This window comes from Chiloscyllium punctatum, chromosome 9 (genome assembly GCF_047496795.1).
Source record: "Chiloscyllium punctatum isolate Juve2018m chromosome 9, sChiPun1.3, whole genome shotgun sequence".
In the NCBI taxonomy this organism is placed as follows: Eukaryota; Metazoa; Chordata; class Chondrichthyes; order Orectolobiformes; family Hemiscylliidae; genus Chiloscyllium; species Chiloscyllium punctatum.
In genome coordinates this window covers 80,759,845-80,785,742 of record NC_092747.1, presented here as the reverse complement: position 1 = coordinate 80,785,742, position 25,898 = coordinate 80,759,845, and the positions used below count along the sequence as shown (strand labels likewise).

The 25,898-nt window shown below is 40.7% G+C and overlaps 1 protein-coding gene across 2 annotated transcripts in view; it reads left to right on the top strand.

The window, feature by feature from the left end:
- The window catches only part of uggt2 (UDP-glucose glycoprotein glucosyltransferase 2), a 381,083-nt gene that overhangs the window by 93,904 nt on the left and 261,281 nt on the right, over positions 1 to 25,898 (top strand). For both annotated transcript variants that reach the window (XM_072577884.1, XM_072577883.1), the window contains exon 10: positions 7,141 to 7,240. In XM_072577884.1, the coding sequence (XP_072433985.1) occupies positions 7,141 to 7,240 (100 nt within the window). The remainder of the gene's footprint in view (positions 1 to 7,140; positions 7,241 to 25,898) is intronic.

The following is a 25,898-nucleotide window of genomic DNA, read 5'->3' as shown; positions in this document are numbered from 1 at the left end:
TGGTCTGAAGTTACACCGAATTTGTAATTGTATCCTTTTTGTTCCTTAGCTGAAGTCAATTCGATCCTGTCCTTAAACACCATCCTTTTTCTCCAGCACTGCAGTGCTCTCCTTAATCATTGTCTTTACCTTTGATTTACTATCTTATCCAAAAAAACCTTGTACAGGAATATTTAACACCCAGACCCTGTTATCACCACAACATCTGTTTCCCACCATCTAATCTGCACCTCTAACTCCTCAATTTTATTAGCACCACACTTTTCAACTCTATGTACTCACATACTTATGTAACCCTGATTTATACTTGCTACTTTCTCTCTTCCTCCAACTCAACTTATTAACTTACTATTCTCTATTTTAGCACTAGCTGCCTCTCCCAGCATTTTGTGCACCCTGGTATTGTTTCTTGATATTTTCTCCTGGTTCCAGCACATCTGCTACGTGAATTTAAATCCTCCCCAACAGCACCAGTCAGATGCCCTGCAAGGAACTCGAGCTCTGCTCTGTAAGGTGATATCTATCTATTTTGTACAGGTGTCATGTCCTCCAGAGCCACTTCCAGCATAGCAGAAATATCAAGTCCTTCCCCGTACCATCATTTCATTGTTTTATCTTACATTTTCTGTATTCTCTTGTATATTACACTGTCCTGCTGGCTAATTTTTTTAACAGGCTTGTGATTGCAGGACCACATCCCATTTCATTTTCATGTTGTTGGTACTAATGTAGACCCCAAGCTCTGACTGTTCACTCTTCCGTACAAGAATGTCGTGCATTCTTCTGTCATCCACGATTCTGGCACTAGAGAGGCAACATGCCATCCTGGAGTCATGTCAATGGCCACAGAATGCTCTCCTAACCAAGGAGTCTGCTATCACTCCTGCTCTCACTTATCTTCCTTCCCTCATATACAGCAAGGCCACATTTGATGCCATCGGCCTATGTCTTGCTGCACTCTTTCAAGGACTTATCGCATTTGTCAGCATCCAAAATGGAAGCCAGTTTGTGAGTGGGACCCCTGGGGACTTTGCTACTTGCCTGTTTCTCTTCACCTCTCTGGCAGTCACCTATTCTCTATCAGCTGGCCTACCCCTAACTTGTAGTGTGATCACCTATCTCTGTGTGCTATCCATACAGTTCCCTGCCTTATGAATGCACATCAGTGACCACAGCTACTGCTCAAGTTCCAGAACCCAAGTTGTGCAGTCATTGATACTTCCTGCATGTAAGTTCATCTCGGCCAAGCTGTTTGACCATACCTTATTTTGCTTTAAACTTAGTCTAACTTTACTTTTGTACCATTTTCTATGAACTGGAAATTTGTAGAAAGTAGAAATAATTTCCCCATACCTCAATTTGGATTCCTGTCCTGTACCTAGAAATTCTTAGTTTTCATGTGCTGGTTTTCTATTTTTCAAAATTACTGACTTGAAACTCAGTTCCTTACAGCAACTGTTCAACAACCAGGTCAACTCAGGACTTTACTGCAATGTCACTGTTGGTACGTTTCTCCGCTGCAGAATAGGTCCATCCATCTCTACCTCTATTCCCAAAGTAAGACTGAAATTTCTCCCCACTTTCCATGACCTTTTTAAACTTGCTCCTCCATTGTCTTGGTGCTCTGGTTAGAATGCAACTGAATTTTTCTAATATTTACTGTGTTGCATGAGATTTCATTTGACAGCTATTATACCGGAACTAAGTTTCCAAAATTCGAGCACATGAAACAAAGAGAAGAATTACAAGGAACACTGAGGTCATGATGCACATTTAACTGGCATCAATAATTTATCTGCTGCCAAATGCACCCTATTATAGTGTATTGTTTTTGAAAACATTAAGCTTTTGGTATGAGAAGGAATGAAAATCTACCCTCAGATGTGGGTCGACAAGGGAAAAAGATCATCAAGAGTAGCTGTCCCATGGCTATTGACCAAGAGGGCTTAGACACGTAATCCCAAATTGAGATATATTAACAGGGAGGTACAAAGAAGATTAAAAGAGGTGAACCACACCATCCCCTTGAGGAAGATCTGCATCAACCTGAGGCAAAAACAAGACTGTTGGTGCTGAGACCAGCACGAAACACAACAGTGGGCTGTGGGAATACGCTGCCTCTACTTGTCCATTCTACAGAATGGCTCTGGGATTGGTAAAGTATTCTCATTTGTCACAGGTCGTTCAGACATTAAGAAATAGGAACAGGAGTAAGCTGTTTGGTCTCTCCAGCCTGACCTGTCCGTCAGTAGAATCATGGCTGATCTGACATTTCTCACATCCATTTCCCTGCCTTTTTTTCTGTAACTTTTGATTCCTATAATACTATTTCCTTTCTTTGTCTAATTAACTAATGTATCATATCTAAAGTGCTGCTTTTTGATAAACTACTAGAAAATTACTACCAAGATGTTGACTGCTTGCATCAAGTAACTGTGATTAGGAGCCACCTAAAATTAACAATAGTAGGGCAAATAAAGAAATAAAGAGTATGTCTAGTGAAGGTTAAAAAGTAAGCAAAATCATTAGTGATAGTTGTTGTCTAGAGACAAAAAAGGCAATGCAGCCACACACGTTATGATTTAAAATTATTGAACTCCACGAAAAGGCTGTAAGCAGGGAAGACATTGGACTGGCAATGGCAGATGTTTCTGGGGGTAATTGAGGAGGCATGGCAGAAATTCATTCCAAGGTAGAAGAGACACACTAAGAGAGGATGAGACAACCATGACTGATAAGGGAAGTCAGGTACAACATAAAAGCAAAAGAAAGAGCGTACAATGTGATGAAGATTAGTAGGAAGCCTTTTAAAAACCTGCAGAGGACAGCTAAAAAGCAATAAGGGGGAGAAGATGAAATATGAGGGTAACCTAGCCAATAATATAAAAGAAGATTGTAAGAGATTTTTAAAATACATAAATGGTGAGAGGCAAGAGTGGTCATTGGATAACTGGAAAATGAGGCTGGAGAAGTGGTAATTATAGAGAACAAAGAAATGACAGAGGAACTGAATAGGTATGTTGTGTCAGTCTTCACGGTGGAAGACACCAGTAGCATACCAGAACTCCAGGAGAGTCTGGGCAGAGATGAGTATACATCACTAAGAAGGAAGTGCTGGGGAAAGTGTAAGGTGTGAAGATAGCTGAGGAGATTGTAGAGGCATTGGGGGTGAACTGTCAATAATCACTGGAGTCAGAGGAGGTCACACCACCCTTTTTTAAGCAAGGAGGTGAGAGGCAGATGATGGCAAATTATAGGCCAGTTAGCCTGACCTCAGTTGTTGGTAGGATTTGAGAGTTTGTTATTAAGGATGAGATTGTGGAGTATTTGGAAGTTCAGAGTGAAATAGGGCTTAGTCAGCATGGCTTCATTAAGGGGAGGTCATGCCTGAGACATTTGTTACAGTTCTTTTGAGGAGGTAATGAGCAAGTTAGACAAAGAAGAGCTAGGGACTATGATCTGTTTGTTTTTCCAGAAGGCCTTTGACGAGGTGCTATGCAGGAGACTGGTAAATAAGGTAAAAGCCCACAGTGTTAGTTGATAATAGAGTAACTGCTGTGGAAAGGAAGGGGTTTTGGACACAATAGAGTGGTGTCATGAGGAAACCAACCAATTAAAGTGCTGAAAATGGAGCTGTGTTAACCTGTCCTTTACTGTTGTGTTTAATTATTGAAATAATATGCTTTGTGGCACGTTTGTAACTCATTCACCTGGAAGTAACTTAACATTGCCCTGCGCATCTTGATTAGTAAGGAACATTTCTAGATTGTCACATTGTAAATTGTTTTGCTTGTTTAAAAAATTAGTTTTCTTTCACAATTTCAAGCCCGATCTGCAGCATTCAACTCAAATCCAGGTTCTTCTCACTTTGTGTGTATAACAAATCTACCTCATATATTCTCGGTGCAACAATTGGATTTATATGTTAGGTCTGGTCTTTCTGAATATGCCAGTCCAACCTTACTGTATTCATTCAACCATCTGACCTTCAATGCCATGTATTGTTATGGTTAATCTGTCAGCAATGATCCCCCTGCAAAAAGATTGTTCAACATCTTCTCACTCACTATTTCTGCAATCTTTCACTAACTTCTGTGCGAGTCATGATGTGGAGGTGCCGTGTTGGGCTGGGTTGGACGAAAGTCAAAACTCACACAACACTGGGTTATAGCCCAACAAACCTGCTGGAATATAACCTGATGTGGTGAGATTTTTGACTTTCTCTGCAAGTAACAAGGATTGAAAGAAAGGATTGGAAGTGGTTATCAGTATCACAATTTGCACTTATACCTGAGAATTTAGCAATGGTGAAATATCAGTGCTAAAGCAATCACCTAGCATTTGGAATGTTGTGAGCAGATTTGGACTCCGTATCTAAGAAGGGATGTGCTTGTCTTGGATGGGGTCCAGAAGAGGTTTACAAGAATGTAATGAAGAGCTTGTCATATGCTGAGTGGTGAGGACTCTGGGTCTGTACTTGATTTCTGTATTTCTGTACTTGGAGTTTAGAGAGATGAAGGTAAATTGCATTAAAATGTATAGAATATTGGCAGACCTGAATAGAATGGACATGAAGATGTTTCCACTTGTAGGACACAGCCTCAGAGTGAAGGGACAACTGTTTAGAGGCAGCGTGGTGGCACAGAGGTGGCTAGGCTTGCAGCCTTGGGTGATTGTCTGTGTGGAGTTTGTACGTCCTCCCCATGCCTGTGTGGGATTCCTGCAGATGCTTCAGATTCCTCCCACAATCCAAAGAAGTTCAGGTTAACTAGATTGGCAATGCTAAATTGCCTTGCAGTGTCAAGAGATGTAGGGGTTGGTGTAGGATGGATTAGCCAGATTAAATGCAGCGTTATAGGGATAGAGTGGGAGTTGGGTGGGTCTGGGTGGGATACCCTCGGAGGGTTGGTGCAGACTTAATGAGCTGAATGACCTCTTTCTACACTGTTGGGATTCTATAGTTTTGGAACTGAAATGAGAAGGAATTTCCTCAGCTAGCTGGTGGTGAATCTGTGGAACTCATTGCTGCAGAGGACTGCGGAGGCCAAGTCATTGAGTGTCTTTAAGAAAGTCGGATTCTTGATTAATATGGGGATGAAGGGTTACAGGGAAAAGGCAGAAGAACTGGGATTGAGAAAAGTATCAGCCATGAGTAATGGAGCAGACTCGATTAGGCAAATGGTATAATTCCGCTTCTCTATCTTATGGAATTAATCATACTTCTCCAAACTCAAGGTGAAACTGGAAATTAAACATCTCCCTCTTTCAGTTATAGACTTTTTCCTTCAGTTTAAAAAAGGTCCCACTTACCTCTAACAATCCATGCATAACAATCCGAAATAAACAAAAGACCACTACTGATGCAAAAATTCACGTTCACTCCAAAGACAGGCCTCAAACCTAGTTTAGATCATAGCTACAGAAATACTGATAAGTTAATTTTTCACTTTAGACATACAGAAAGCCCACCAGTTACTAACTCAAAAGTCAGAAACCCAAATTTACAATAAACAATCATATATATATAAATCCTACAGTTTACATCACTGTAAGAAATGCCTGTTTGAAAGTCTGCATTCAGCACACAGTTATAGTATTAATTGCCGTACCTTGAATATGTTTTGAAACATTCAAAGCCTGCAGCTTTAACATTCTTGTGCTCATTACACAATTGTAAAAAGGTATTAAGTATGGTGGCTGCACACGTAGTAAGACATTGGATGGCTCAGGAACCAAGCTAATAAATTCATAGGATCTTGATCTGATATTGAAGGTCATGATGGAGTAAGTCCAGAGGAGAAGAGGTTTTCTCTATCCCGATGAGTTGGATGACATCCTGTCTTGCTAACCCTCTCCCCAGGAACAGACAGGACTGCTCTGCCTGGCTTCATCTTCTCCTTCCATCCTCATCCAGACATAGGATGGCCCTAACAAGGTGGTAATGACTTCTCATCTTTCTCATGGTGACTTCCAAAAGGCGAAGTGCTTTCCCTCTTTTTACGGAGGAAGTCTGCGCAATAAATGCTAGAGTGGCATTGAGACCTTGATAATGTGTTCTCAAAAGACTGCAGAAATATTTTGACATCCTCTTCACAGCTGCAGCAACAAGACAACATGAACTTGAGTATTCATTCAAGCAGCATTGTAAATCTTGACCAATGCACCTTCTTCACTTCCAGTTACCTGGATGTTGTTCAGGGAGGATGTTTGGGCTAGTGCTGTAGAAGTTAATGGTGCTGAGACTGTAATAAATTCCATCCAATTTGATGGTGTCATAAAGACTTGGGTAGAGAAAGTCAGAATGTCTTAGGATCTCAGAAGGGGAGGACTGATAGGCACAAGTCTTTCTGTAGTTGTGGTAATAACATTCAATTAATGTAACGTACCTGATTACTGTCTTCCAGTAAACTATGTTGTGCTTAAGATAAGGACTTCTTCCTGGTAAGAATCACTAGTGGCTTTCCTGTACTGCTGTAAATCAGGTTAGCCCTTAGAACAAGTCAAGCATATGGAATAATGGCAATAAACCACAAGGTGATAGTGGTTGGAGCACATGCATTACACTAAGCCCCAGAATTCAATACATCCTTGTTAATTATTCTTTGAATGTTTTAAGTGAAATCAGCCTCATATTTTGCCTCCTTTCTTTTGATTTTTCATTTAACCTATTTTCCTAATCAACCTGTTCAGGGATGTTATTACAGACCTCTGGAGGAGGTGGGAATTGAACCCAAGTCACTTGGTTCGGGGGTAAGGACACTACCTCTGTGCCATAAGCGGGCCCGATGTTGAGCCTCTTAGCAGTCAATCCTTATTTGTACTTCATATTTATCAAGTTGGCATCTTGCTCTAAACAAACATTTCAGTTCAAGTTCTGATCTTAGTCACCTTGGCCGATCTTAAACAAGCAAATGAACCACAGGAAGTTGACCCCAGTGTCTCCTTACTAAAGAACAAATATTTCTTTGTCATTCATTTTAATGTTTCCATTTCTGTGTATTTTAAATGCAATCAGGATATCTCTTTTCACGCAGGTGTCCTCTCCAATAGAGCTACCAGCTGGGTCTAATCTACAGAATTCCTTCTTAATTGGTGGAAATTGCAAACAATATTCTATGATCTCTTTTGCTCTTTTTCTAGATCTAAGTTTTCAAGCAGCAGCTCGCATTCTCTCTGCTCCTGTTTATGATGCTTTGAAGTTAATGCGAGACTTTAGTCAGAACTTACCAACAAAAGCCAGGTATGTAAATAAGTATTATCAATCTATTTCAGCCTGAATGTGTGATGTGGTATTGGTTCAGAAAGGAAAAAAGTGTTTGTAATTTATAATAGATATTATATATATATATAAAATATATATTCATCCACAATTCTATATAGCCCATCAGTGTAGCATCACTGTCAGTGGGAGATGGGAGTATCAGTGTCCCCTTTGTGGCACATTCTACATTGCTCCCGAGAGGGGGCTGGATTCATGGAGTAGCATTTCAGACATTAAGAAGGGGAAATTCTACTTGGAAATGTGTGCCAGAATAATAATCAACCTGGAAAATGTTCTTGCAACTCATCCAGAAACCTTTGTTATCTTCCAGAATTCTCTTCTTATTTTGTTTCAAATATGCTTGTGAATTTATTGTGTATATTGAAGCCTGAGATTGAATCATTTTTGAAGCATTTGAAAAATATCAGTGGATTTTAGGTCATAATTCTAGAAGGTGTGTGCTGCTCCGTGTAGTAGGAGGATAGATAATAGTTGAATGGAATCTTCCAGACATTTTTCAACAAACAGTGACAGAATAAAACAATTCAAGGACAACGTTTCTGGAGGAAAGGAGAGCTGAACATTGAAAAACTCTTTTCCTTCTCTTCAGTTGTTCATTTAAGTTTGTTGAAAAGCTTAGCATTTTCTTGATCATATTTTATTCTAAGTAGGGCGAACGTAGGGCTAGCACTCAAAACCAAATGTCGAGGTGTGGGGTGAAGCAAAGCGCTGACATCCATTGAGTATTTCTCTGGTATCTCCTAGAGAATACACAGAAAAACACTCAGTCAGCAATGTCATTTTTAAGTAACTTTAGAATAGCTATTGGATAAAGATGGAGGAGAATACTTTCAACTGAAAACTCTTTTCTCTATTTTGAATTGTAATAAAACAAATGTTTTTCATGTTCAGTACTGAGAAAGGTAGAGTTAAACTGCAGCTGCCCAAGATAAGATCATAAGAAATAGAAACAGGAGTAGGTCATTCAGCCCTTGAACTTGCTCTATCATTCAATAGGATTATGACTGACCTGACATTCCTCATGTGTACACAAATGCATAATACACACAGTGACACATATGCACACACGGTGAAACTACAAAATCATAAACACTGTGGGAGTTGGAGAGCTCAATTTTGCATCACCATCACAAATCATACAATTACATGGGTTTGATTGTGTCACAATGTTACCTGTACTGCAAAAACCAGTCCTATGTTCACTGGTTGAACCCAGGGTCTGTCTTTTTCCTTCTGTTTTAGAATTATTTCTTTCAGCATCTCTGAATCCAGTTTTTCTGCTCTTTCGACAGAAAATTGGAGACAGCAACTTTCCAGAGAAAGGGAGAGACAGAGATTGTTGCAGCCAGCTCCAAGGGGGTTCGTTGCTTCTCTGTTTCCATTCCCTTCACAGTGTTAAGTTACAACCTGACCAATCAGATTTGTTATGTTGAGCCCTCTTGACCCCACAACAATGGTGCCAGTTCATCTGGACTCAATCTCCCTAAAAAGCGACATTTTCCCATTTACATCAGCCAGGTTCACTGTTTTGCTAAAACAACTCCTTGTGCATCTTCTGTTTTAAAATGGTGCCTGTTGTCCTCATTTTCAGGCAAGAGACCTAAATAAAAAGGTATTGTTTCTTACAAACCAAAGAAAATATTCTAACTTTTTAAAAATGCAGAAGAAAACATAGATTCTTATGGCAAATCTTAGTCTGATCCAAGAGGGTCATGACTTTAACTCACTTGTACAAGTTTAAGGTAGATAAATTAGAAATCCTTTCTTCATAAACAAATATTTTAGTACATAATCAGCGCTCTGGGTTTTAAAGAGTAGTTGTCTACTGCATATCATCCACAAACACAGAAAGCTTCAGAAAGGTCCATCAGACTCTCAAGAAACTGATTTAAGGCATACTCTCAGAAATACCCATAGGATTGGGAAAAAGTGTTAGAATTCTTCCTATTTGATTCCAAAGATTTCTCGGATCTTTCTGCTGGATTTAGTCCATTTGAATTGGTCTATGGTTGTAAGCTAAGAGTTCCATTAAAATTTGTTGGTGAGAAAGTTTTAAGGGGAGAGTCAAATCCACATTGTTGGATTCTGTCCTTCTGTTTCTCGACTCACAGGATCATGTAAAGTAGCACGAGAACATTAATGAACTTCACAAGCAGTATTGAAAGAATCTGCAGAAGATCAATTCAGGCAAGAAACAATGTAATGGTGTGTTTTCAGGGAAAATAAATTTTCAGAGTAAACCTCTGAAAATTAAATTTAGTGGTCCATGCAAATTAGTTGGGAGGGTTAGTGAAGTGAATTATCTGACTTATACTACTGATCATGGAATGAAGAATCGTTTATGTCACGTGAACATGTTGGAGCAATATCAATACAGGAACACAAGAGAAATGTGTCAGGCAGTAGACGTAGTGGAGGATGACAGGGACAATAAGAGTGAAGAAGGGGTAGATGTTCACAAAGTGAAACTCCTATAAACCACTTAGTCACTACTGAATTACTAGGTCAGATGGATAACAAATTATCACATTTAGAGTGAAGTCAGTGAGAGTGTCGAGTAAGATTACTTGGGAAATGTAATTAAACTTTTAGAGATACACCTGGAAGTAGTTTGCTGTGGACATGGGAGAGTCAGCAATAATGAAGCAACATTCCTATCAGGTTAAGGCCTGAGAAGTAAACTCGCTTGTAAATAGTGGGTTGCACAGTGGCACAGCGGTTCAATTCCCGCCTTGGGCAACTGTCTGTGCGGAGTTTGCACATTCTCCCCGTGTCTGCGTGGGTTCCCTCCGGGTGCTCCGGTTTCCTCCCACAGACAAAAGATGTGCAGGTTAGGTGAATTGGCCATGCTAAATTGCCTGTAGTGTTAGGTGAAGGGGTAAATGTAGGGGAATGGCTCTGGGTGGGTTGCTCTTTGGAGAGTCGGTGTGGACTTGTTGGGCCGAAGGGCCTGTTTCCACACTAAGTAATCTAATCTAAATGGAGATGTAGTACCTCATCTCTTTCTAACACCGATCTGTTGAAGCGGTACTGGAAAGTATCATTAACATCAATTGCCAAAGAAATATCTATCTTTGTTACAACAAATGGATTATGACAATATCGAGTGATACCATTTGGGTTTAAAAATGCTGCAGTTATATTCCAAAGACTACTAAATTAACTAATTGCTGACGTTCCTAATATTGTAGATTATTTAGATGATATTGATGGTACAGCAAAATCTGGGATTAACAGATTTGTGTAAAGCAATTATAAGACCTGTTTAAACAAGTATGGTTAGCTAGCTTTGTGACCAGGGGAAAGTGAGGAATGCAGATGCTGAAGATCAGAGTCGAGAGTGTGGTGCTGGAAAAGCACAGCATGTCAAACAGCGTCCGAGGAGCAGGAGAATTGACATTTCGGGCATAAGAAATGTCAATTCTCCTGCTCCTTGGTTGCTTTTCCAGCACCACGCTCTCAACTAGGTTAGTAATCAATCTGGCCAAGGATGAATTTGCAAATGGGAAGGTAACATCCAGTGCAAGATAACTTTGTACAGGTAGGTAAAAGCACAAGTCAAGAGTGTGGTGCTGGAAAAGCACAGCTGGTCAGGCAGCAACTGAGGAGCAGGAGAATTGACGTTTCAGGCATAAGCCCTTCATCAGGTAACAGCACAAGGACAAGTATGGCCAAGAACAGCAAAAATGAAGGGTCTAATAGATTTTCCCCATTTTAAAATCTAAGTGGGGAATCATGAGGTTTTGTGGAATGAGTGGAATTCATCAGTCACAGAGTCATACAGCAGAGAAGCGACCCTTCAGCCCACCATGTCCGAGCCAACCTATCTACACAAATCCCACCTTACAGCATTGGTCCATAGCTCTGAATGTGATGACATGTCATCCATGTACTTTTTAAATGTTGTGAACTTTCATGTCTCTGCTGCAGTACAGTCCAGATACCCACCACCAGCTGGGTGAAAAAAAATCTTTCTTCAAATCCTTTCTAAACCTCCCGCTCTTCACTTTAAAATTATGTCTCCTCATTAGTGACAAAAGAAACCATCACTGCAGTAATGAGGGAGAATGTCTCAGGAGGCTGTTCAAATGAGGCAGTCTGGGTAGAGCTTAGGAATAAAAAAAAGGGTGCTTCCCTTTAGTGATAGGGAACTTGATTGTAAGGGGAACTGACAGGAGATTCTGTCAATTTGTTGTCTCCCTGATACCAGGGTCAGGGGTGTCTGAAAGGAGCTGCAGGACATTCTGAAGGGATAGGATGAGCAGCCAACTGTCAAGGACTATCCACCATAGTCCTTTCTGACTGATTTAATTTTGTGTTTTGAAAAAGTGACACAGTAGCAGCACTGTGGCTCAATGGTTAGCACTGCTGTCTCACAGTGCCAGGGACATGGGTTCGATTCCAGCCCCAGTGTCTGTGTGGGTTTCCTCTGGGTGCTCTGATTTCTTCCCACAATCTAAGACGTGCAGGTTCAATGAATTGACCATTCTAAATTGTCCATAGTGTTCAGGGATATGTAGGTTAGGTGCATTAGTCAGGGTAAGTGTAGAGTAATAGGGTTGGGGAATGGGTCTGGGTGGGTTACTCTTCAGAGGATCGTTGTGGACTTGTTCCGGTAAATGGCCTGTTTCCACGCTTCAGGAATTCTATGATTCTATATTGTGAGTGTAGTTTTACATGAGGACTTTGACAAGGTGTGACCTGGAAGACTGGTCCAAAAGGTAGGAGCCTATGGATTTCAAGGCAAGTTGGTAAGCTGGATCCAAAATTGGCTTACAAGTAAGAGGTTAAATGTTACTGTGGAGGGTTGTTTTTATGAATGGAAGCCTGTTACCAGCTGTTTACATAGAGATTGGTGCTGGGATCCTTGCTGTTTGTTATGTATATGTACATGAACAATTTGGATGTGAATGTTGAAGGTCTAGTTAGTAAGTTAGATATGACAGGAAAATTGGTGTTGTTGATAGTGAGGAGGATAGTGAAAGGCTATACTCTGATATTGATCAACTTGTAATTGGGCAGAGTATGGTAGATGAAATTTCATCCTGAGAAGCGTGAGGTGATGCATTTTGGGAAGTCTAGTATGTGAAAGATATACACGTGAATGGTCCCAAGGTAACACTGAGGAACAAAGGGACCTTGGTGTACAAGTCATAGATCCCTGAAGGTATCAGCACAAGTAGACAGGATGATGAAAAAATCAAAAAGGATGCTTGCCTTCATTAGCTGGGCTGTAGAATATAGGAATAAGGAAGTCTTATTACTGTGTTATAAACATGAGTGAAGCCACAGGTGGAAAACGTCATGCAGTTTTGTTTGCCACACTATTAGAAGGAGGTGATTACACTGGAGAGGGTGCAGAGGAGATTCACCTTGACGTTGCTTGGGATTAAAAACCTCTGTTATGAAACAAGACTATGTAGGTTGGGTTTATTTGCCTTGGAGCAGAGGAGGCTGAGGGAGGATCTGATTGAGATATACAAATGATGAGAGGCAGACCTTTTCCCCATGGCAGATGCATATAAGAGCAGAGGACATAAGTTTAAGCTGAGGAGTAAGTCATTTAAGGGAGATCTGAGGAAAGATCTTTTCACCCAGAGTGTGGTAGAAATGTGGAACATGTTGCCTGAGAAAGTATTCTCACAATATTTAAGAAGCATTTCAACAAGCACTTAAAATGCAAGGTGTAGTAAGCTATGAACCAAGTGCAAGTAAATGGGATTAGTGAAGTTTGGAGTTTGTGGGTCAACATAGACATGGTAGGCTGAAGAGCTTTTATTGTGCTGTATGATTCAATTACACTATTATTGATCTTGCAACTGAAGGGAACAGCTGCTTTCGATCCACTTTGCCCATACCCCTCATAATCTTATACAGTACACTTCAGTCAGGTCCCCCTTCAGCCTTCTCTGCTGCAAAGAAAATAACTTGAGCCTATCCAGCCTCTCTTCATTGTTGAAATGCTCCATGCCAGGCAATACCCTGGTGAATCTCCTTCACATTTGCGAATCACATCCTTTCCAATAGGGGGGCAACAACACAGTGGTATTATCACTGGACTGCTAACCCAGAGACCTAGGTAATGTTCTGAGGATCTGGATTTGAATCCTGCAAGGGCAGGTGGTGGACTTTGAATTAAATGAAAAAATCTGGAATTAAGAGTCTATTGGCGACTGTGAATCCATTGTTGGTTGTCAGAAAAATCCATCTGGTTCACTAATATCATCCTCACCAGGTCTGGCCTACGTGTGACTCCCAACACAAATAAACACCAATTGTGTGGTGACGAGAACTGAGCACAGTATTCCAGCTGTGGCTTATATAAAGTTCTTTACAGCTCCAATATTACTTCCTTGTTCTTTTAAACTATGTCACAACTGATAAAGGCAAATTTTCCATATGCCTACTTAACCACCCTATTAACCTGACCTGCTACTTTCAGGGATCTGTGGACAAGCACCCCCAAGATCCCTCTGTGCCTAAATTGAGCACAAGGTCTGTATCTTCAACAGATTTGTTACAAAAACAGTCAAGGTGGTATTGTCAGCAGAGTGCCAGGTCAACTGTGGAGGAGCTGAAGACATTTTTAATCAAAGAACTGGTGTTGACAACCTTATGAAAACTTTAAAACGACAGTAGTATTGAATTGGAGGTAGGTGTAGTCTTGTTACAAGATGCTGAGTTAGGAATGAAGAAATTAAGCCAATATCAAAAGGAGTATTATTGACTCTTCAAAATTTGAAATGCAAGATTGTTCAAATGGAGCTTATTGATTCAGCCATTCAATGTAAAGATTGTGCACATGGCTGGAAAAGATAATGTGACAGAATCTAATAGAAGCTGTATTGTCCACAATATAAAAAATGGTAGAATAGGTTAAGAATTTGAGAATACTTCTGTACTTTTTCATAAAAGATGAATGGACATAAGTCTCATATTTTGTGGTCTGTGTATCACATACCTGGTGATGAAATGCATTTAAAAATAGTTTTTCATTTCTTTTAGTGGTGGAGAACATATACAAATATACAGATGTATACATAGTTCTATCTTTGGCCTCTGGACTGAAAAGGAAGACAATGGACACTTTTAAAATGAGGAGAATATAAAAGGAGTTTGCAGTTTTGTAAAACCAGGGAAGTTGGCTGATGTATATGAGGCAATGCTTTCGGGACATTCAGTCCAAATGAACTGGCACCTTTTATTGTGGGTCAGGAGAGTTCAGCATAGTAACAACTTGCTGATTGGTCAGGTTGCAAACTAACACACACGTGACTTTTGCACAGGGATAGATAGAAAAAGCTTGTTATTTGGTGAATCCTCAACTAAATCCTGAGTTCAAGTAATTTGTTTGAAATGTATCATTCTGAATAAACGATTTGCCCAATCTGAAAGGTAACACTGGGAAAAGACTCATTCAGGTCTCAAAGTATGGATGGCTAATTTATGCAATCTTCATTGCTAATGCAGTAAAAGTGTATATTGATGGAGTTGGGGGTCCGTGTGACAGGTCAGCCAGTGTACCCAACATGTTAATATCCACAGGGCTGCTACTGCCTGCAAGTCCATTAATGTGCTTGCCTAAGTCTTTTGCAGCAACATTTGGCTGTGGTCTCTGCCAGATAAAGCATCCTTGACTTTTGTAATTAAAGCAAATTACTGCAGATGCTGGAAACCTGAAGAAAAAAATTGAAGGTGCAAGAAAAACTCAGCAGGCCTGATAGCATCTGTGGAAAGAAACAGAATTAATGTTTCAAGTCCGATATGACTCTTCTTCAGAATTATAGGGAAATGAAAAGATGGGCGGCACGGTGGCACAGTGGTTAGCACTGCTGCCTCACAGCGCCAGAGACCCGGGTTCAATTCCCACCTCCGTCTGTGTGGAGTTTGCCCACTCTCCCCGTGTCTACGTGGGTTTCCTCCAGGTACTCCGGTTTCCTCCCACAGTCCAAAAATGTGAATTGGCCATGCTAAATTGCCCGTGGTGTTAGGTGAAGGGGTAACTGTAGGGGCATGGGTTGCGCTTCGGTGGGTTGGTGTGGACTTGGGCTAAAGGGCCTGTTTCCACACTGTAAGTAATCTAATCTAATCTATTCTGTTGAGAAAGGGAGCAAAGGACCAAGTATAACAGTCAGTAAAGGTGGGTGTGAAGGATAATAGAGAAGAGATATAATTGAATAATAGATACTAATGGCAGAAAATAGATCAACTCTACTGAGAGTAAACTTAAGACATTGAAATGGAAGGGGATGTAATAAAAATGAAGGATAGAGCTCATGGTCTAAAGTTATTGAAATCAGGAGGTGGTGGTGTGCTCAAGTGGAAAATAAAGGGCTGTTCCTCCAGCTTGCGTTGACCTTTGCTGGAAAGATGCTTTAAGTTTTTAGCATAAGAGATGAAGCGAAAATGATATAGTGAATTGAAATCAAAAGTGACCAGAATGTCAGGGTCATTCTTGCAAACAATAAAGGAGTTACACAAAACATTGCTTTGCTCTCGGCTTGGTTGCAGCCCTGTTGTGCTCATGTACCTCCCCATATATTTATCTCATCTCTGTATTAATTTCAGGCTATCTGTCAGTGCTGTATTGAGCCGAGGGTTGCAACAGATAGTGGAGAATTTTATGCCAAATGAGTGCTTTCAGCAGAGAGCAAAGATTGGGTGATTTAGAATGTAAAAAAAATTGGCATCCACCTAAACCTGCCCACCATTCTATGAGATCATGGCTGATCTGCAACAGGTCTGCAATCCTCTTTCATGCCTACTCCTTGTAGCCAAAAATGTGTTGCTGGAAAAGCGCAGCAGGTCAGGCAGCATCCAAGGAGCAGGAGAATTGACATTTCGGGCATGAGCCTTTCTTCAGGAGCCTTTCCTGAAGAAGGGCTCATGCCTGAAACGTCGATTCTCCTGCTCCTTGGATGCTGCCTGACCTGCTGCGCTTTTCCAGCAACACATTTTTAGCTCTGATCTCCAGCATCTGCAGTCCTCACTTTCTCCTACTCCTTGTAGCCCTCAACTCTTTGACATTTCAAAGATCTGTCTAATTCCTCTTTAAATACATTCAATGATCTCTCCTCCACAACCCTCTGGGAAGAGAACTCCAGACATTTGCTACACTGTTATGTATGGAATTTCTTTGCATTTCAGCTTTAAATAAGTGCCCCCTTATTGATCACCACTCCCCTAGTTCTAGATGACATGACTAGTGGGAACTTCTTTTCAGCATCTACTCTGTTTCAAGACCCCTCAGAATCATCTAAGTTTCAATATGATCAACCCTCATTCTTTTAAAATCTAATAAATAAAGTCCTAACCTGTTCTAGCCATTCTTTATAAGTCAACTTCATTCCAAGAATCACCCTAGTGAATCTCTTCTGAATTGACTCCAGGGTCAGTCTAACTTTTCTGAGATAGAGGGACCAAAACTGTACACTCTATTCCAGCTGCAGCCTCACCAAAACAGTGTACAGTTGTAACAAGGTTTCCCTAGTTTTAAACTGCAATACACCGCCACCCTAGCAATAAAGGACAAAATTCCATTTAGCTTCATAATTACTTGATAACATTGTCTATTTCATTCTCAAGGACACTCCTATCCTTCTGTTCTGCACTTTTTGGATTATCTCACCATTTAAATACTCATCTATCTTTTGATTCTCTCTATCAAAGTGCATAACTTCATATGTATGGGTACAGAGCCCTAACTGTACATCAAACTTCACCTGCCAAAGTTTTACCACTCACTCAGTCTATATCCCCATGTAGAATTCATAGGAACAGGATATTCTGCCCAATAAGTCCACACCAATTCTCTGAAGAACATCTTGCCCAAACTCATCCCTCTCCTATCCCCATAACCCTGCATATCTCATGGCTAATACACCTAACCTACACATCCCTGGACACTATGGGCAATTTAGCATGGCCAAACCAACTAACCTGTATATCTTTAAACAATGGGAGGAAACCAGAGCATCCAGAGAAAACCCATGCAGACAAAGGGAGAATGTGCAAATTCCATACATATGGTCGAATGAGGCTGGACGTGAACCTGGGTCCCTCGTGCTGTGCGACAGCAGTGCTAACCATTGAGACACTGTGCCACCCTCAAAACGTGCCCTCTCACCTATTTTTGTCTCGAGCAAAATTAGATATTCAACATTCTGCCCTCTTCAGATTCTTACTTCAGATAGTAAATAATTAAGGCTCTCGGATTTGTGGCACTCCACTAGTTATGTCTCTACAACATGAAAAAGACAAATTAATCCTGATTTTTTTGTCTTCTGTGTGTTAATCAATCCTCAATCCATGATAATACATAGCCCAAATCCCGTGTGCTCCTATCTTTTCCAGTAAACTTCTATGTGGCACATTTTTCAATGCATTCTAGAAATGCAAATGCACTGTATCTACTGGTTCCCCTTTATCAACTTTGCTTTGAACGCAAGCAAATTTGTCAAACATGTTTATCCTTTCCTAAAACCATATTTATTTGGTTTGATTGCATTAAGCTTTTCTAAATGTCCTGCTACTTTTTTCTTAATAACTTCAGCAACTTCAGCAGTTGCTTTCCATATATACCTGTCAGGTGCTGGTAACTTCCATTAATTTCTCAAAGCTTTTGGCCCTCGTGTTAGAGACTGTTACAGGAAACTTCCTCACCATTAGCACTTTGCTTCAATGTTATGTTTGGCATGTTTGTAGTGTACTTCACTGAGAAGACCCAAACACAATATTAGTTTATTATCGATCTATAATCAGATTATCTATCATATCAATATCAGTTCTCCAGGCACATCCTCTAGGGGTCCCACAGTCACTTTAGCTACTGTATTTTTTTGGTATGCCTGTAAAAGCTCTTGCAGTTTGTTTTTTTTTCTGCCAATTTCCTTTCATAATCAATGTTCTCCTTTATTTTAACCAATAGATTTCACTCCTTTTCATGCCTTCGTTTTTGACTGGGTACTGTCTTCGTTAATCATGTGTGGTTCATCCTTCTCATCCTTAATATTGATTGGAAGAAAGTTTTACTGAGCAAGATGCTTAAATGTCTGTCTTTACTCATCTACTGATTTACCCTTTAAATCTATTTTTCTGGCTTGGTTTATACAACTGTTTCTTCATACCTTTGGTATTGCCCTTATTTAAGTTGATGACTCTAGTTTCAGACCCAGGTTGCTCTCCCTTAATCTGAATTTGAAACACTACCATGCTGTGATCAATATCCCCTAGAGATTGCTTAAATATAAGATCTCTTACTATTCCTGTCTCATTACATGTGACTACATTAGCATGTTGCTGGGTAGATTCTACTGGTCTAAGAAACAGTCTCTGATGGACAATACAAATTCTGTGTTGCCTTATCCATACCATTTGACCAGTCGACAAATTATAATCATAAATGATTGTTCTTACATGTCTCCATTATTTCCTGATTTGTACTTTGTCCTACAATGAGGAAATTCTTCAAGGGTCTATGGATTACATCCATACATGACTTCTGTCCCTTGCTGTTCCTTATTTTCACCAAATCTGATTCCACATCGTGATCCATTGCACTATATGACTACTCACAACTACATTGGTATTATCCTTTATTAACAAAGCTATGCCATCTCCTTTTTATCTTTGCCATTTTTTTCTGAAATGCATGTGTATTTAATTCTCAGTCTTGGTCACCATGCAACTATATCTCTGTAATAGCTATCAAGTATATTTCTACTCTTGTTCTTATAGTTTTGCCCCTTCCTGTCACATTTTGATTATCATTTGCCTCTTCACCACCCTGCACCTCTGCTTTCTCTTTTATGTTCTTTAAACTTCCCTTCAATTGAACTCATCCCCCTTAATTAGTTTAAAGCATGAGCTATGACCGTGGATGTAAGATTCATCAGGACACTGATCCTTTTGGTTTAAATGGAGCAGCTCTTTCTTTCCTCAATATTGGTGCCTATGCCCCATGAAATAGAAACCATTTCTTTCACACCAATCTTTGAACCATGCATTTTCTTGTAACTCTGAATTAATTCTGTTATCTGTAAGTTTATTTCTGTTAGTTTACCCATGCCAATATCCATATAGCTGAAGCAGGAATCCGGACATTATTAACTGCTTTTAATTTAGCTCTGATATGTTGGAATCCCTCAATAGAAACTCTTTCATGGTTCTGCCCACATCAGTAGTACCTACATGGACCTCAACAACTGGATCTTTCCCCATCAACTCAAATTTCCTTTGCAATCCAGGAGAGATTTTGTTAACCTTGGCAGTAAATAGGCACCACAGCCTTTGAGAATCTATCTTTTCTACAAAGAACAGTATCTATTCTCATAACTATGCTGTCCCCTATTAAGACTACATTTTTCTTTTCTCCCTCAAGTTGAATGGTATTCTTGACAATTGTGTTGTGGCCAATTCCCTCATCCTCCCTGCAGTCTGTGCTCTCATTTAGACTAGAAGCAAGAATCTTGCATCAATGGGAAGGCTGTACCTGTTCGTTCTCCAAAGCTAAATTTGAGATCCCTATACCTGCCTTATTCACAAACATACCCCCTTGTCCCTGACCACAGACCAAACTTGATATAACTCTGATTGTGTTTTCAGGATCCTTCAGGGGGAGGGGGAGCAGCCCCAAGTTGTGGTCACATAGGCACTAATGACATAAGTAGGAAAAAGGATGGGGATATAAGGCAGAAATTTAGGGAGCGAAGGTGGAAGCTTAGAGCTAGAACAGACAGTGTTGTTATCTCTGGTTTGTTACCTGTGCCACATGCTAGTGAGGCGAGGAATAAGGTGAGAGAGACCAGTTGAACATGTGGCTACAGGGATGGTACAGGAAGGAGGGATTCAGATACCTGGATAATTGGGGCTCATTCTGGGGTAGGTGGGACCTCTATAAACGGGATGTTCCACACCTGAATCAGAGGGGTACCAATATCCTGGGGAGGGGGTTGGGGGAATTTGCTATTGCTGTTCAGGAGGGTTTAAACTAATTCAGCAGGGGGATGGGAACCTGAATTGTTGCTTCAGTGTACAGTAGTGAGAGTAGTGAGGTTGTGAAGAAGGCTTCAGGATTGCAGGAGTGTACTGACAGACAGGAAAGTGGTTTGAAGTGTGTCTACTTCAATGCCAGGAGCATCCAGAATAAGGTGGTGAACTTACAGCATGAGCTGGTACCTGGGACTTCAATGTTGTGGCCATTTTGGAAACATGGATAGAGAAAGGGCAGGAATGGTTGTGGCAGGTTTCGGGATTTAGATGTTTCAGTGAGATCAGGGAAAATGGTAAAAGAGTGGGAGGTTTGGCATTGTTAGTCAAGGATAGTATTTCGGTGGCAGAAAGAACGTTCGAGCACTCGTCTACTGAGATAATATGGACTGAGGTTAGAAACAGGAAAGGAGAGGTCACCCTGTTGAGAGTTTTCTGTAGGCCACTGAATAGCTCCAGAGATGTAGAGGAAGGGATCGCAAACATGATTCTGGATAGGAGTGAAAATAACAGGGTAGTTGTTATGGGGGTCTTTAACTTTCCAAATATTGACTGGAAATGCTATAGTTAGAGTACTATAGATGGGTCAATTTTTAACCAATGTGTGGGAGAGTTTCCTGACACAGTATGTAGATAGGCCAACAAGAGGCGAGGCCACATTGGATTTGGCATTGGGTAATGAACTCGGCCAGGTGTTAGATTTGGTGGTAGGTGAACACTTTGGTGATAGTGACCACAATTTGGTTACATTTACTTTAGTGATGGAAAGGGTTAGATATATAATGCAGGGCAACAGTTATAGCTGGCGGAAAAGGCAATTATAATGCGATTAGGTAAGATTTAAGATGCATAGGATGGGGAAGAAAACTGCAGTGAATGGGCAGAATTGAAATGTGGAGCTTGTTCAAGGAACAACTACTGTGTGTCCTTGATAAGTATGTACCAGTCAGGCAGGGAGGAAGTGTTCAAGCGAGGAAACCATGGTTTACTAAAGAAATTGATCTCTTATAAAGAGGAAGAAGGAGGCTTATGTAAAAATGAGACATGAAGGCTTAGTTAGGGTGTTTGAAAGTTTCAAATTAACTAGGAAGGACCTAAAGAAAGAGCCAGGGGAGGACATGGGAAGTCTTTAGCAGGTAGGATCAAGGAAAACCCAAAAGCTTTCAATAGGTGAAGTCAGGAATAAAAAAAATGAGGATGGTAAGAAGAGAGTAAGTAGTGGGACGTTGTGCATGGAGTTTGAAGAGATAGGAGAGGTGCTAAATGAATATTTTTCATCAGTATTCACACAGGAGAAAGACAAATGTTGTCGAGGAGAATACTGAGACACAGGATATTAGACAAGTTGGGTTTGAGGTTCATAAGGACGAGGTGTTAGCAATTCTGGAAAGTGTGAAAATAGATAAGTCCCCTGGGCTGGATGGGATTTATCCTTGGATTCTCTGGAAAGGTAGGGAGGATATTGCAGAGCCTTTGGCTTTGATTTTTATGTTGTCATTGCTTACAGGAATAATACCAGAAGACTGGAGGATAGCAAATGTTGTCCCCTTGTTCGAGAAGGGGAGTAGAGGAAACTCTGGTAATGATAGACCAGTGAGCCTTACTTCTGTTGAGAGCAAAGTTTCAGAAATGATTATAAGAGATTGGATGTATAATCATCTAGAAAGGAATAATTTGATTAGGGATAGTCAACGTGGTTTTGTGAAGGGTAGACCATGTCTCACAAACCTTATTGACCAAACAGGTGGATGAAGGTAAAGCAGTTGATGTGGTATATATGGATTTCAGTAAAGCATTTGATAAGGTTCCCCATGCTAGGCTACTACAGAAAATGCAGAGGCATGGGATTGAGGGTGATTTAGCGGTTTGGATCAGAAATTGGTGAGCTGAAAGAAGACAGAGGGTTGTGGTAGATGGAAATGTTCATCCTGGAGTTCAATTACTAGTCATGTACTGCAAGGATCTGTTTTGAGACCACTGCTGTTTGTCATTTTTATTAATGACCTGGATGAGGGCGCAGATGGATAGGTTAGTAAATTTGCAGATGACAGTAAAGTCAGTGGAGTTGTGGACAGTGCAGAAGGATGTTGCAGGTTACAGAGAAACATAGATAAGGTGCCTAGCTGGGCTGAGAGGTGGCAAATGGAGTTTAATGTGGAAAAGTGTGAGTCACTTTGGATGGAGTAACAGGAATACCGAGTACTGGGCTAATGGTAAGATTTGTGACAGTGTTGATGAGCAGAGAGATCTCGGTGTCCATGTGCATAGATCCCTGAAAGTTGCAACCCATGTTAGTTAGGTTGTTAAGAAGTTGTACAATGTGTTAGCATTCATTGGTAGAGGGATTGAGTTTCGGAGCCATGAGGTCATGTTGCAGCTGTACAAAACTCAGTTCTGTTTGCAGCATTATACATAGAATGTGGAAGCATGAGAAAGGGTGCAAAGGAGATTTACCAGGATGTATGGAGGTAAGGTCCTATGAGCAAAGTCTGAAAGACTTGAGGCTGTTTTTGTTAGAAGGTTAAAAGGTGACTTAATAGAGGCATACGAGATGATAGAGGATTAGATAGGTGGACAGTGAGAGCCTTTTTCCTCAGATGGTGGTGGCTAGCACGAGTGGATATAGCTTTAAATTGAGGGGTGATAGATATAGAATAGCTGTCAGAGTTAGGTTCTTTTTTCAGAGAATAGTAAGGCCGTGGAATGCCCTGCCTGCAACAGTAGTGGACTCGCCAACTTTAAGGGCATTTAAATGGTCATTGAATAAACATATGGATGATAATGGAACAGTGTAGGTAAGCTGAGCTTTAGATTGGTTTCACAGGTCGGCACAACATCGAGGGCCAAAGGGCCTGTACTGCGCTGTAATGTTCTATGTTATATAATTAACCTAAGAGCTATGACTATCTCCTCAAACTATGTGTCCAGGTAATGGACCCTCTCCCTGAAATATGAAAGTCAGCAACTCAGGCTTCAGCTTATCAGCTCTGAGTCAAAGTTCTTCGAGCAAGCAGCACTTGCAGTAAATGTGGTCATCATGGATTGCAGTGCTGACCACCAATTCTCAGATATTACAACTGCAATATGTTGCCTGCCCAGCAATCTCTATTTAATTTAATTAATTTGGATGTTAAATATTTTAATTGAAATTTTACTCTCCCTAGCTGTATTAACATTTCCTGATTTAAACCACTTAGCCAATTAAAACAGCCACAGAAGAAACACCCACTCATCACCTACCTTTTTTTCCTGAGGCATTAAAGTGGCTCTGACAGGTACTAACAGGTTGAAATGGGCTGCCTACTACTATTTTTTATCTCCTGCCATTGCTGCACTTCTAATACAGGTTTGCACTCTCAGTTGCTTCACAATTATGCTCAATTGTTGCATGTATCTCATTCTGCTTCATGAGTGATGCTGACTTATACGCACACTTTTCAGATAAAAGGGAAATAACTCTAAGGTTGTAAGATTGATTAATCAGTTAAAAGGATACTATAGGAAAACAAAGAATGACATATGCTAGAGTACTGAAATGAAAACAAGAGATTGATGGATAACCTCATTAGGCCTGGCATCATCTGTGGGGACAAAGCAGAGATAACATTTTCGGTGTGTGGTTAAGTGGAGTTCGAGCCCGGAGCTATGGAGATATGAAAAGGGTAAGCATACAAGGGAATTATTGATAGTAAATCAGGACAGAAGAAAAGCTTTATAAGTGATAATGAATACTAAGAATTGGAGACAATAGATAAGCTACCATGTAAAGTGGTAATAGGACTAAGACTGGAAGAGAATGGGTTCGCTGTGCTGAATGCAACCCTTATCATGATAGACCAGAGTGTGGTTTAAAAAAATGGAAAGACAAGTTCAATAACATTACCTAATTATCACTTGTCCAGCTTTTCTTCAGTTGTAGCTTACTAGCAATAATCCTCCTGCTACCCACCCCTTTCGAGTATCCCTCTTTCTGGGCTCCATCTCCACCTACCCACTCACGGGATTTGGTCATCACTAGCTGGGCCACCATTTATTGCCCATCTCTAGTTGCCCTTGAGAAGATGATGGTGAGCTTCTGTTGAACTGCTGCAGCCCATCTGGTGTATGTAATACCACAGTGCTACTGAGGGAGGAATTCCAAGATTTTGATCCCGTAACACTGAAGGAATGCCAATATATTTCCAAGTCAGGGTGGTGAGGGGAACTTTCAGGTTTTTCTGTTCCCATGTAACTGCTGCCCTTATTCTTCCAGATGACAGTGATCATGGATTTGGAATATTCTGAATAAGGAGCTTGTTAAATATCTGCTGCTACTGAGCATTGGCGATGAATAGAGTGAATATAGAGTGATTGGTGATGAAAAGTGCCTCGGCTCTCACATCTCTCCAAGAGTTTAGGTCATCACTTGGGCTAGGAAATTATGATAGAAAGTTCATAAATAACCTGGACTCCATCCTGGCACCTTTGTATCAACTCCTACAAAAGAGTCAACCTTTGAAATGGTTGCATGGATAAGCCTCAGTTTTTGGAGAAGGAAAGAAACAGCCTTTAACCTTACTAGATATCAAGCAGTCAGTTCTTATGTGAATACCTCATATGCAACCATGGGGATGGCACTTGCTAATGGTTGGTAATGGCTAAGTCTGATCTTCCCAGACCTGGGGGAAGGGTGAAATGCATAAAGACTGGCAATGCTGAAGGTAAGACTCCATCAAGCAAGAGAAGCAGTTTGGTACAGGAGTCAAAGTTGTGTAAAAATCATGGAAGTGGCCCTGCATCCATAAGACAGATGGTTGATTCAATGTCAGTACCAGTGACATAACGTTCATGCAACGGTGCATAGGCAAAACATGCCCTGCCCTTGGAACAATTGGAAAGGCTTCCAGAACTTCTGGGTTCACCCCCTCTGTTAAGCATTGACGAATATTCTGAATCCGAGATGGACATGATGGATGTAGCCACGTTGACATTGGAAGAGAGAAGAAATTCTTTTAGGTGTTCCTGGCACAATAGGCAAGCTCCTGTGCGTCGCACACCTCCCCTGTCAGATGCTGAGTCAGAGGAAGCTGACCCAGTGCTAAAACGTTCCAGGAAGCTCTCCAAAAAAAAGGACCAGAATATGTTCTCAGACTCAGAGGGAGAGGGATGTAGTGATTGTACAAAGTCATCCAGGTAGACTTCATAGAATATGAGTTCCCTAATTGGAGCTGTTAACCTGATCCAATCAGGTAGCTCTGACTGATAGATTTAAAATAGGAGTGTCAGAGATTCTGGCACCCTGAGAGCTGAATCTGAATAGGCAGTATTCATGTGTAGATAAAGGGTGACTTGTGACAGGCTACTGGCATCTGTGAAGTTATTTCATTTTCATTATCTGTGCAGTCAAGAAAGGTGCTAAACATTGTGCAATCATTTGCGAATACCCCCACTTCTGACCTGATGATAGAGGAAAGATTATTGATGCAGCAGTTGAAGATACTTGAGCTGAAGACAGTCTTCTGAGGATCTGCCGCAGCGGTGTCCTGGAGCTGAGATGACTGATGTCCAACAACCACAGCCATCTTCCTTTGTGTCAGATATGACTACAACCTGATAAGAGGGTCAGTTAGCACAGTCTGCTGGATAGCTA